Source organism: Ptychodera flava, chromosome 19, assembly GCF_041260155.1.
Source record: "Ptychodera flava strain L36383 chromosome 19, AS_Pfla_20210202, whole genome shotgun sequence".
Taxonomy (NCBI): Eukaryota; Metazoa; Hemichordata; class Enteropneusta; family Ptychoderidae; genus Ptychodera; species Ptychodera flava.
Window position 1 is genome coordinate 12,533,061 of NC_091946.1, and position 13,622 is coordinate 12,546,682.

Consider the following 13,622-nt stretch of genomic DNA (forward strand, 5'->3'; position numbering starts at 1 on the left):
CCAACAACATACGGCATCAGTCGCCTAGCTGAGAGGCCACAGACAGAACCACTCGGCTAAATCTCCACTCCCAAAAAGAGTGGTCAATAGCCGGCTAAGTTGTACATTTTCTGACTGAGACCGCTCAACACGTTGTAGAGTTCGTGAAGCACTCACGCACTCATGCTCACTATCATACATCGCACATACACACTTTATCGAAGCGAAGAAACGAATTTCATCGCTTTAACTGGGCGACGATAACCTCGGGGACAATTCTGTCCACCAGCAGTGTTACCAACCCAGGGTAGAAAATACGGCTAGTTTTCAATCGGATTCGAACCCACAACATACGGCATCAGTCGCCTAGCTGAGAGGCCACAGACAGAACCACTCGGCTAAATCTCCACTCCAAAAAAAGAGTGGTTCAATAGCCGGCTAAGTTGTTACTTTTCTGACTGAGACCGCTCACCGTTGTAGGTTCGTGTATGCACATCTCACGCACGGCATAGCTACACTATCATATATGCATATATATATATATATATATATTTATATGTAAGTCATAATACAGGTGGTTTCAAGTAGAAAGTAAAATCTCATCACTATGTGTTTCACGTTATTGTGATCTTCAGACAAGAATGATCAGCTATTCGACGTGGCAAGCCTTATGTTAGAGGCTAGTACTGAGTTCATTTTTCAGTATTTCCTGATTAAAGATTGATATACTTGCCTGATCATTAATGAGAAACGTCTGCTTTATATACTCTACATTGTATAGGTTACCGATAGGGGAAAATGTGTAAAGCAAGCTAATTCTGATTCTATAAAGTTTAAAACCAGTGGAATGCCTTGACAACAAACCCATCTTTTATTGCAGGAAAATAATAATAAATAATAAATGTGAATAAATGTATGTCTGTCGCTATTTTTTCGTTTTCAAAAAAAGTAATCTTCATTGAAATCAGTGAACTGGAATATAAGTTTTGGAATACTGTCTCAGATTTCTGTTCCTTTGAGTTTTTATTCGGAAAAAATCTGAAAAAAATACTCTCCAAGTGTCACCAAATAACACCATTTTAATCTCTATTTTTCAAAAGCTCCAACGGCAAAAGGCGACACTCCTGACCTCCCCCCGAGGCCGCTTTCGCGGTCGCTTGTGGTGCTTTCGCACCACATCTTCACCCTCTTGTAAAACATACGGAGATCACTGCATGTCATCAGAGCACTGGATACAGACCTGTACATCAGCCCCTGTCACAGCAATGGAACCTCTTTCAGACACAGACCTGTACCACAGCGTTTAATCAGGGTCTGTACAGGGCCTGTCGCAGCAGCAATCCATTTTACTGTATAGATATTTAACTTTCCCAATTTTTTTTTGGGGGGGGGGGTCACTCAAAATTTCTGTAGCAGAGAGAGGGGGTTACTCAAACACGTCATGGTTGGCAGGGGGGTTACTCGAAATTTTGGAGTTTCTAAAGCAATTCCTCCGACTTCCCCCCCGGCCGTAACTAATGACGGCTCCCTAACATGCACATATAATTACTATGAATTGTACGCACTTATCCGAAATCTCAACAACATGGACTGAGATACATCTTTGTACTGTGAGTAATTGTTCCAGATAGGAAAATCTCCATGTCGAAATGGCCACCAGGTGTCAAATATTGAATTGTAATAATGCAAACCACAGTCCCTTCATAACAATGGAGGAACTGTGTGCTAGCCAAATTGAAGTGCACATATATGTTATTGAACTTTGTGCTTTTGCAATATTTAACAATATCTGCGCGGGCATGTCTGATTAATGACTCAAGGTATGAAAGAAATTGTGAAAAAAAGACTGCCTAGTGACCATTTTGGATCGTATTGCAAAACAAAGCGCATTATATATCATTACGCAATGTACTTCAGCCAAGCTTGAATGAAATGAGATAAGGCTTGTCCGTGTAATGGATCTGGATATTTGTAATTTCATGACGTTATAGTCGGCAGCCATATATCTTGTCGCAATCCAGTTTTGATGAACAAATTTTACACCATATAACAATTGTTACAGGAAATATCAATGAAATAGAGTCAAGTATGTCTGAGCAATTGATCTGGATATGAAGTTGTAACAAAATGGCTGACCCCCCCCCCCCCCCCTTCCCCGACGGCCATATTGGATCGTATCTCACAGGAAATTGACATGAATAAGAACATAACAACATTCAGATAACCTATACTTTGTGCCAGGATTAAATAAAATTGGGTCGTGCGTGCTTTAGTTTTGGCTGCGGAGGAACACTCACATGTGCGCACGCACTGAGAACCCACTTTATTAGTAACCAATGGACTATCAACAAACGAAGAATTTCACCGGTTTCTGGAATGACCGACCATTTGTAACGATATCATGATCAGATTTATCCTACTCCTTTGGTTGGACTTGGGGACTCATATTCATAACATGTACATAAAACTGATGGGCACGCCCTGGAATATGAAACATATCTTTTTATTGTGCTTTCTAGAACCTGACGTCAAATTACGACAATGAGACTCAAATCGCCGTTATGTTGACTGAGCCAATCAGAGCGCAGTATGTGAGGATCCTGCCAATCAGCTACCTAGGAGCCGTCTCTCTCAGACTCGAAATGCTCGGATATCCAGGTAACTGTAACATTAAGTTCTTTACAAAGAGTGAAACGAGTGGGGGACGTTGTGAGGCACGAGTGAAAATAGGTGGATAGACTCCTTTCGGTTTAGTGCTTAAGAGGTTTCCCGGGGGAATAAATAAATATGATCCTCGTCTCCAGACGAAATTGAACCGAAACTTTTGGCCATGCTCGGTATATCGATTTCGCCGGAAATCTTGTCCAATCATTTTGGGTTAATTGTGAGTAATCCAGCTCGATAAGACTTCACCATCCATTTAAAGTGACAACATCGGCAACTTATTAAACCGTTCAGGAAAGGGCCTTTTTCAGCCGAGTGACATTCTGCTCGCACATACTGAAATAAAAATTACGTGTTACCTTTTGTAAATACATGACCTGGCTGGTAAATTACCAATAGCTAACATCGGTTTGGAATAGTGTTTTGCTGTATACCTTGATTAAGTTGTCGTCTTTAAATACTTGGCGTTGCTCCTGGAAAAGTGACAATATGCGTTCGAAATATGTCGCATGGGTACGTTTCACGCACAGATTGACATTTCAGTGTCATTGCATCGATTGATTTTCAATGAGTGTGCATGACCAGACCAATCTAAGCCGGCTTCCAGTCGCCCCAAGCTTTAAAACCACCAGACTACTCCTACTCGTGAACAATAAATCTTAAAGGTATACAGTCACCTGTTCCAATTTTGCCACAGTTACCATGGAAAGAGAAAATCTAACCAATCACATATTTTAAGCGGGTGGCCACTTTTTAAAACAGCGCCCTCACGTGGGCATTTTGAATACCAACGAACACCCCTTTGACCATATATGGGCATATTTAGATTACAGGTGACTGTATATCTTTATCATACCGGTGGTTGCATGTCGAGTACACGTAGCTAACGTAGAAATGACATTCAAAGATAACGTGATATTTAATGTTCGTAATTTCCATCGACTCTTGCATGGATTCCCTATGAAGTCACTATCAATATGATGAATTCCCTTGTCAGCACAAAGAGTCGATGAGAGTCGAACGCAATTTCGTTAATTTACCGCTGCGAACTTGTAACTGTCGTCCTGTTGATTCAAACGACCCAAATCACGTCACATACCCTGTATGTTTTCGCCATTGAATCTACTTCGTGTGAAAAGAGAGCAAGCATGGCTACTGACATTGATATTCTGTTCACCGAAAATATTCTGGTGACTTTTGACGATATTAAATTCGGAGAATGCTGCGACAATCCAGTGGTATTGCAAAGCTAGTTATGGTGCCGATTTTTGTATTTCATCTTAAAATATATCGCGACAATAAAAACGATGCTGCTTTCCTGGCTAGGGGACATTGCCAGAGCATTCACTTTATATTCTGGATACAATAAAAGAATTACTTGAAAAGCTTTCCAATAATTAATTCAATAATTATAAGAAGCGCAGAAGGGGACGGCACGTACGCTAAATGTCACTTCGTCCAGCCAATATCATTAGTTCCAAACTTGAGGACAGGAAGGAGGTTGAACTTGATTGTCGAGGAGATACTCAACACTAAATCGCCTTCCCCCACGCATACGGGTCATTGAATCCTGTCATGAACCTGATATGTAAAGATCTTTTCCTCAAAGGAGCCGGATGCCTTTCTCTTTCCTAAATGCTTGTTGCAAGGAGGAAAGGGCAAAGCAGACCTAGACACAATTCATCCCTCTATTTGAAGTTGCAAGGAAACGGTTCTAGCAAACTGAGCTCAATCTCAGTGTATCGGTTGTTGGCCTTTCCCCGTCGCTAGGCACTCGTCGTCGTTTTAGCGTTTGAAGTGGCGGACGTGAAATGTTAACGCACTCGCACAGCATTTTCAACGAAACAAGCTATTATTGCTTTCACCTTCCTTCATGTATTCCACGTGTCGTTTGGCACATGAGTTTTGGCGAGGGAAACAAAATAACAGCGGAAGCAGGGAGGCGGTCTTGGTGATAAAGTTTACGATCGTTCTCGAAAACTGCCGATAATGCTGCGAATAATAATGCGTGTACTTAGAGTTATTGGCCTCGAATGATGTGTGTAATTGCAGTTACTGCCCTCAGCGTACTTTTCAATATCAACGTGTCTGCGCAGTGCCACAGGGCTACAGAATTACTCTCATTTTGACACAATCAGACACCAGTCGGAAACGAACGGATGGCATTCTGTTTCGTTACCGTTCAACTGAAATTATCAAATGAAACCTAGTAACACCCTTAATAAAGATAGTCTACTATTTTTCAGGTGCCATTGGGGAGGGGGATAAAATAAACACGTTGTGGACTGACTTCAGTTGCCATGGTTCTAGTCAATATTTTAGGTTCTGTGTGATCGTAAAATGCCTTTTTATGTACTTTCTAAAAGATTCGACCTTCTAAGATATTTTTATATGCTCTCAAATATTGCAGAAGTTAAATTTGCCGCATCCCTTTGAAAAAACTGTCAAATATATATCTCAAATTAAGTTGTTTGAAACAAAAACCTGAGTCTGATTGAGGGGAAAATGAACAAAACCATCGGGTATTGCTCCATGTATAATCAGAAATAAAGATGGTTTACAACTTTACATCCAGGAACTAAATATGGAATTCTAACACTTTTACTGGAACATTTTGTAGGCAACATAAATGTAGGTCGGTAGGTAGGCCTATACCTGCTGATAAATTCAAAGTGTTAAATAAACGCTCGCGGCTAATTGATTAAATGACAATTTAAATCTGGACAAAAACATCTGTGTAATCAGCCGCTTGTGTGAAGTGTATGCTTAAAATTGTTAGGATCAGGGCTTCCAAGTATGGACATTGTTATGTAGGTCATTTACCCCACACTCATCATGACCTGAGTTCAATTAGTCTAGAACATTCCCAAGGTCACTGCCCTTGATGACCTCACAACCTTGAATTCAATTAGTCATGTTTGGAATGTTCTGGAAAGTTGATTAGTTGTGTAAGGGAGATAATTTTAGAACAGTAATTAGCATGTCAATAAAAGTTCTAGATTGTTCTTATATGCCTTTATAAAAGGGACGTGCTCAGCTTCCAGTCAGACTTTTGGGATCGTGTCTCTTGTGTGTTACTAAACTCCAGCAGTAGTCATTCTCAAGACTTTTCAAGACCTTCACTGTCAACGCTGGATTTATACTGTGGACTTTGTGCAGCTTCAAGCCTGCAAGCCAAAGGACTGTTCATTCATCCGAATGACTGTTACAACTCTGAGACTGGAGCTTTGCCGTCCCAGCTGAGATAAGTAGTCTGTACACTTTTAGAGCTTGTACTCTATCCCTGACTTAGCAATTAGTTTTATTTTCGTAATAAATTTTGTTTAAACGTTAACTGCTGAGTTCACCCTTTTGTTCGTTTTCTCTGCACGTAACAAATTGGGGGCTCGTCGGGAGACGAATATTTGAGCCGTTTGACAACATTTTGCCTACCTTTTCAAAACTACTGTATACTGTGAACTCAGCGAAATTCAATCATGGCGGAATTCAAGCCAGACGAATTTATGGATGACCTTGATCAGGACACATTTAATTCCCTCAGAAAAGACAACCTCATAGCACTGGCCAATTTCCTTAAAGTAGATGTCAAAAGATCTATGCGCAAGCGAGAAATACAGTTCAAGATTGCAAAACATTTAGTTAATTCTGGCCATTTTGAGGAGTCTGCCTTAAAAGATTATGAGCCTGAGTCTTCCTTCGAACTCAAAAAATTAGAATTGGAAATACAGGCAGATTTCGAGCTAAAAAAATTGGCATTAGAAAAAGAAAAAGAATTACAAATGAAAGAAAAAGAATTACAAATGGAAAAGGAGAGACAGGCATTAGAAAAAGAAAGCATTAGAAATGGAAGAAAGACAGAAAGAGAGGGAATTGGAAATGAAAGAAAAAGAATTGCAAATGGAAGAAAGACAAAGGGAGAAAGAAAGAGAGGAAAAAGAAAAGGAAAGAGAATTAGCAGAACACCGACTGCAGTTAGAAATGAGACGTTTAGAGCTTGGACAGTCAGGAAAATTCTTCCCTTCAGACAAGTTTGACATCACTAAGCATTTCAGGTTAGTTCCCCCTTTCCAAGAAAAGGATGTTGATAAATATTTCCTTCATTTTGAGAAAATTGCTCAGAGTCTGAACTGGCCTAAGGAGTCCTGGTCTATGCTTTTGCAGAGTGCTTTGGTGGGTAAAGCCAGAGAAATTTACATTCAGTTGTCAGTAGAGCGGGCTTCAAATTATGATTCTGTAAAGGAATTAATTCTCAAGGGCTATGAATTGGTGCCTGAAGCTTACCGTCAGAAATTTAGGGATTGTGAGAAGGTGAAAGATCAAACTTATGTTGAATTTGCTCGAACAAAAGAACAACTGTTTGATCGTGGTGCTCTTCTGAAAAGGTCAGTCAGAATTATGACAAATTACGACAGCTTGTTTTGATTGAGGAATTTAAGAGGTGCATTCGGAGTGACATCAAGACGTTTATCAATGAACAAAAGGCAGATACATTGGAGGTTGCTGCACGTTTGGCCGATGATTATTCATTGACCCACAAATCTTCATTTCTCAGCAAACCATCCCAGTCCTTTTCCTACAGAAACAATGCAGGTAAATTTAACTCCTCCTTTTCATCAAGAATTTTTCAAAGGGAGTAGGAAATCAAATGAAAACAGTTCACAAAATTCAAGTAACACTTCCACATCATCAGATCCCAAGTCTCAATCTCCTTCTGACAAACAGTTCGGTACACGTTCTTGTAATTATTGCAAGAAAGACGGCCATTTAATGTCAGAGTGTTTCAAGTTGAAAAGAAAACGTGAAGGTCAAAGTGGTCAAAGTGGATCTAAGCCAACCGGCTTTATTTCTTCATCAACTCAATTAGAGTCTAATAATGTGTGTAACACATTGTCTGAGGTTAAACCCCTCTTATCCCAATTAATGAGGTCAAGGTCAATCTTCTCAAGATAGCATTATGGGTATTTTCGAACCATTTATTCACGATGGTTTTATATCACTTTCTAGTGATTTTTCTTCCGCTACCCCTGTCAAAATTTTAAGAGATACCGGGGCTTCCCAGTCTCTTTTGTTGGCAGATACCCTGCCGTTTTCTGAAAAGTCATTTTCAGGTTCTAAAGTTCTTATTAAGGGTGTAGATTGCAATGACTTTATTCCTGTTCCTCTCCATAATGTCTATTTGTCTTCGGACTTTGTTTCTGGACCTGTGACTTTAGGTATTAGGCCTTTTTTGCCTTTTGAAGGGATTCACCTTCTTCTTGGAAACGACCTTGCTGGGGACAAGGTCATTACTAATCCACTTGTGACTGATAATCCTAGTTTAGATCAGGATCCAGAGCCAATTGAACAAGAGATACCCGATTTGTTTCCTTCATGTGCAATTACTCGAGCCATGTCAAAGAAAACTTCCGAGAATCAAAATACTCTCAAGAATAATGTCACAGATGTTGACTAAATGACACCTTTCTCAGTCAGGTGTTTGACACGGATCATTCCGTTATCCCTCGTGGATTTGAAACTTCCAGTAAAACTTCTGCTGACCAAAGTCAGACATTTTCTAGATCAAATCTCATTGCAGAACAACACAAAGACCCAGATATTTTGTCTTTGTTTGACAGGGTAGATGATGAAGGTAAAACTTCAGATAGCTCTGTTTCCTATTATACAAAATCTGGTATTCTCATGCGTAAATGGAGACCTCCAGATGTTTTGGTTGATGACGATTGGGCTATAAAACATCAAATTGTGATTCCAAAGCCCTATCGTGCTGAAATATTGCGCCTGGCCCATGAAACGCCCTGGGCTGGTCACTTAGGAGTCAAGAAAAACTTATCATAAAATTCTCAGTCACTTTTATTGGCCTAATCTCAGGCAGGATGTAGCACATTTCTGTAAAACTTGTCACACATGTCAAATGGTAGGAAAGCCAAATCAGACCATTCCAAAGGCCCCTTTACAGCCAATTCCTGCATTTCAAGAACCATTTAGTAGGATACTAATAGACTGTGTTGGGCCCCTACCAAAACAAGATCAGGAAATGAGTACATGCTGACAATAATGTGTACATCAACTCGGTTCCCAGAAGCCATACCACTGAGAAATATAAAGACAAAGACTATAGTGAAAGCTTTAGTCAAATTTTTCACTTTATTTGGCCTCCCTAAATGTGTCCAGTCCGATCAAGGCTCCAACTTTATGTCTGGTAATTTTTCAACAAGTAATGGATCAGCTAGGCATTAAACAGTATAGGTCATCCGCCTATCATCCAGAAAGTCAGGGTGCTCTTGAGCGATTTCATCAAACTTTGAAAAACATGATTAGGACCTACTGTTTTGACACAGAGAAGCAGTGGGATGAAGGAATTCATTTTTTGCTCTTTGCTGTTAGAGAGTCAATTCAAGAGTCTCTTGGTTTTAGCCCATTTGAGCTTGTATTTGGACATACAGTCCGTGGCCCACTTAAGTTCGTTAAAGAGAAATTCCTATCAGACGATGATGATTGTCTGAATATTTTGCAATATGTGTCAGATTTTCGTACAAAACTCTCTAAAGCATGTGAATTAGCCAGAGAAAATCTTGAGTCATCTCAGCAGTCAGTGAAAACCAAATACGATAAAAACACCTCAAAACGGAAGTTTGAACCGGGTCAAAAGGTTCTTGTTCTACTTCCGATTCCTGGCAAACCACTCCATGCTCGTTACTTTGGGCCATATCTAATTGATAAGAAATTGAGTGATTTAAATTACATCATAATAACACCTGACAGGCGAAAACAAAAACAGCTATGTCACATAAATATGCTTAAGCCATATTTGGATAGGGATAATGCTACTATAACTCAGCCTGTCAGTGCAGTCAGTTCAAACCATTATGAAGATAGTGATACTGAAACTGACTTGAGTGCAAATACTCTAAACTCAAAGCTGGGCTCGGTCAAGCTTCAGAACTCAGAAATCCTGGAGAAGCTGGAGTCTACAAAGTTGGCACACCTCCAGCCAGAACAACAACAACAGGTGAAAGAACTGCTCCACGAATATAAACACCTATTTCAAGATGTTCCAACGAGGACAAACGTCATCTATCACGACGTTGATGTTGGGGACAGTAAGCCTGTAAAAACAACATCCATACAGACTGAATCCAACAAAAGCGAAATATCTCCAGGAAGAAGTCAAATACCTGCTGGACAATGACTTTATTGAACCCAGTAAAAGTAACTGGAGTTCGCCGTGCATACTTGTTCCCAAATCAGATCACAGTTATCGTATGTGCACGGACTTTAGGAAGGTCAACACTTTAACAAAGACAGACACTTTCCCAATCCCGAGGATTGATGACTGCATCGACCGAGTGGGAAAAGCTAAGTACGTGACGAAATTTGACCTACTGAAGGGATTTGGCAAGTCCCTCTGACGGATCGTGCTCGTGAAATATCCGCCTTTGTTACACCAGACGGATTGTTCCAGTACAAGGTGATGCCATTCGGAAATGAAGAACTCTCCGGCAACGTTCCAACGGATGATCAACGACGTCATATCCGGGCTAGACGGGTGTGCAGCCTACGTTGACGACGTCGTCCTGTATAGTGACACCTGGGAGGAACCATCAAGCTCATGCGGAAGTTCTTTGAGAGACTGAGCAAAGCAATGTTGACTGTCAACCTTGCCAAATCTGAGTTTGGTTGGGCAAGGGTGACTTACCTCGGACATACTGTAGGACAGGGTGAGGTAAAACCTGTTGATGCCAAAATCAGTGCCATTTCAAGTTTTCCCATACCAAACTGCAAACGACAACTGATGCGCTTTCTCGGTATGGCTGGTTACTACAGAAAATTCTGTCCAAATTTCTCCCACAATTACTGAGCCTTTGACTAACTTACTTAAAAAGAAAGTAAAGTTTGTTTGGTCAGAGCAAAGCCAACAGGCATTTGATACACTTAAAGCCATACTGCAAAGTGCTCCAGTGTTGTCTGCACCTGATTTCAGTTTGCCATTCAAATTAGCTGTAGATGCTAGTGATACGGCTGCTGATGCAGTTTTATTGCAAGAGGATAGTCATGGGATAGATCATCCTGTTTGCTATTTTTCACGCAAATTTGACAAATCCCAGAGAAACTACTCTACTATTGAAAAAGAGTGTTTATCTTTGATATTAGCTTTACAGCATTTTGAAGTTTATGTTACTTCTTCAAATCAGCCAATAGTGGTTTATGTTGATCACAACCCTCTTGTTTTTCTGCAGAAATTTAAAGGCAAAAATCTGAGATTGCTAAGATGGAGTTTAATGTTACAGGAGTTTAATCTTGACATTAGACATATCAAAGGCAGAGACAATTTAATTGCAGACTGTCTCTCTCGTATTTAGAAATTATTGTTGTTCACTTTCAAGAAATTTTATTGTTGTTCACTTTCAAGAAACTTTACTTTAGAGTAAAACAAAATTTGAGTACTTAAATCCTTTTCAAGATTACATTTGTAAAAGAAAGATTTTTCTTTGAAAAATTTTCTTTTTTTTAAGAGGGGTGTGTTATGTAGGTCATTTACCCCACACTCATCATGACCTGAGTTCAATTAGTCTAGAACATTCCCAAGGTCACTGCCCTTGATGACCTCACAACCTTGAATTCAATTAGTCATGTTTGGAATGTTCTGGAAAGTTGATTAGTTGTGTAAGGGAGATAATTTTAGAACAGTAATTAGCATGTCAATAAAAGTTCTAGATTGTTCTTATATGCCTTTATAAAAGGGACGTGCTCAGCTTCCAGTCAGACTTTTGGGATCGTGTCTCTTGTGTGTTACTAAACTCCAGGCAGTAGTCATTCTCAAGACTTTTCAAGACCTTCACTGTCAACGCTGGATTTATACTGTGGACTTTGTGCAGCTTCAAGCCTGCAAGCCAAAGGACTGTTCATTCATCCGACTGACTGTTACAACTCTGAGACTGGAGCTTTGCCGTCCCAGCTGAGATAAGTAGTCTGTACACTTTTAGAGCTTGTACTCTATCCCTGACTTAGCAATTAGTTTTATTTTCGTAATAAATTTTGTTTAAACGTTAACTGCTGAGTTCACCCTTTTGTTCGTTTTCTCTGCCGTAACAACATTTGCATTCCAATTTCCAGTTTACCTTATTTGCACATTTTAGAACATGAAATTAGTTTCCTTTGTAAACCTCTCTCGCTCTGAGGTTACGGAGCCTTAAAGGGAAATAGCTCGACCAGGCTACTGGGCAACTGTTTCAGTTGAAATGTTTAGGTTTGAAGATTGCGAAGTTGCATGGAACTGAGGAACTCAGTCACAAACATGATTACTGTACAGCAGAACTAATTTTATACTTATAATGCTTTTTTTTTATACATCAAACTCCTTATTTCTTAAGAAGACAAGAACCGAGGTAGCTGTTAGCATATATATATATATATATATATATATATATATATATATATATATATATATATATATATATATATATATATATATATATATATATACTGCTAACAGCTACCTAATATATATTGCAATCTTAAATTTCTATAATATATATATTGCAATCTTAATTTCTAAGAAAACTTGATATTTTAACCTTCTTACTCCCTCTCTCCGTCTCTCTCTCTCATTTCTCTCTCTCTCTCTCTCTCTCTCTCTCTCTCTCTCTCTCTCTCTCTCTCTGACATTAAAGTCGAACCTTTGACAACAACGACGCAGAAAGTGACGACGTTGGAGACGTTATCAGTTGACGCCAGGTTACAGATGATAGAAAATGCCCACACAGTAAGTTTTTCCGTTAAAGTCCTATCACGATGTTTATACCACCAGACATTTGGACATCCTCTCTACTTACAATGCCATACAGAGTTCAAAATACTTCACGATTTTGCGGCAGATTAATGATACAAGGATCAACGTGTTTTTTCAGTGATCCATACCTCTTTGTTGGAGGTTGGAAAGTGGAGAACCGTACGTCATAGACGTCTTTGTATTTTGTTTTGCTTAATTTACATATACATCGATTATCTGTAATCGTCATTGATGCACCGAACACGTTTTACTTTAAGACATCCTTTTCAATTATTGACATCCATTTGCCATATATGCCTTATGGGATCATGACAGCGTCCGTCATTTGTAAGTACCTAAGTCTGTATGTCTGTCTGCTCAGATAACATCGAATTACCTATTATTTTTATATTTGGTATGGTGTATAAGAAAATTAAGGAGAACTTTTTTTTGTTTTTTGGCATTTTGGGTAGATTTGAAAGGATATAAACAAGGTCAAAAAATGCGAAAATGGTAAACAATCCTCTTCTGAATCAACATTAGTATCAACTTGTAAGAGTTACGAATCTTGCACTGTCGCGTTATTTTCAGCCAAAGTGTCAATCAACATGATCAGAAATCACAGTTAAAATGTTGTGTACAATTTCATATTTCACATGATGCTATCATCGAACTGCTAAAAGTGATGGGATACTTTGTAGATGTACACTATTGAAAATATTACCAGTACCAAAAATTCACCTTTTATATTCTAAAATTAATTTTAATGGAGTTCAGTTTTAAATACATTTCTTTGGATGGCTTCCATCTTTTCTTTTTAAAAGAATTTGTCATATATAACTTTCAACTGAGGTTAGGCTCTTACAGATGACGTACTTCATTTTTGATGGAATGACGGCGAAATTTACACATTTTGATTTAAAAAGGAAGGCAATCTTCCTATATTTTGTAATAAACTTTCCTCTAAAATGTCTGTAAGATATATTGTATTGAAATTTTATTTGTTGCCCTGTATGATTTCATTCAGATTTGAGTAGCATATCGCAAATTTTTATACTTTCATTTTTTTGGCCACATTTCTAATTTTAGTGAAATGTCTTCACATTTGAAACTTACTGCGTGACAGATTCTATATCAGGCATGTCGAACTTGCTTGTGCGCAGATCGAATTGGAGCACAGTAACACTGAGTCGGTTTTTTGCTCTATTCG

At 39.0% G+C, this 13,622-nt stretch overlaps 1 protein-coding gene across 1 annotated transcript in view; it reads left to right on the top strand.

The window, feature by feature from the left end:
* The window catches only part of LOC139118983 (uncharacterized), a 135,240-nt gene that overhangs the window by 98,140 nt on the left and 23,478 nt on the right, over positions 1–13,622 (top strand). The window contains exons 9-10 of the mRNA XM_070682585.1: positions 2,499–2,637; positions 12,315–12,406. Coding sequence (XP_070538686.1) covers positions 2,499–2,637; positions 12,315–12,406 — 231 coding nt within the window. The remainder of the gene's footprint in view (positions 1–2,498; positions 2,638–12,314; positions 12,407–13,622) is intronic.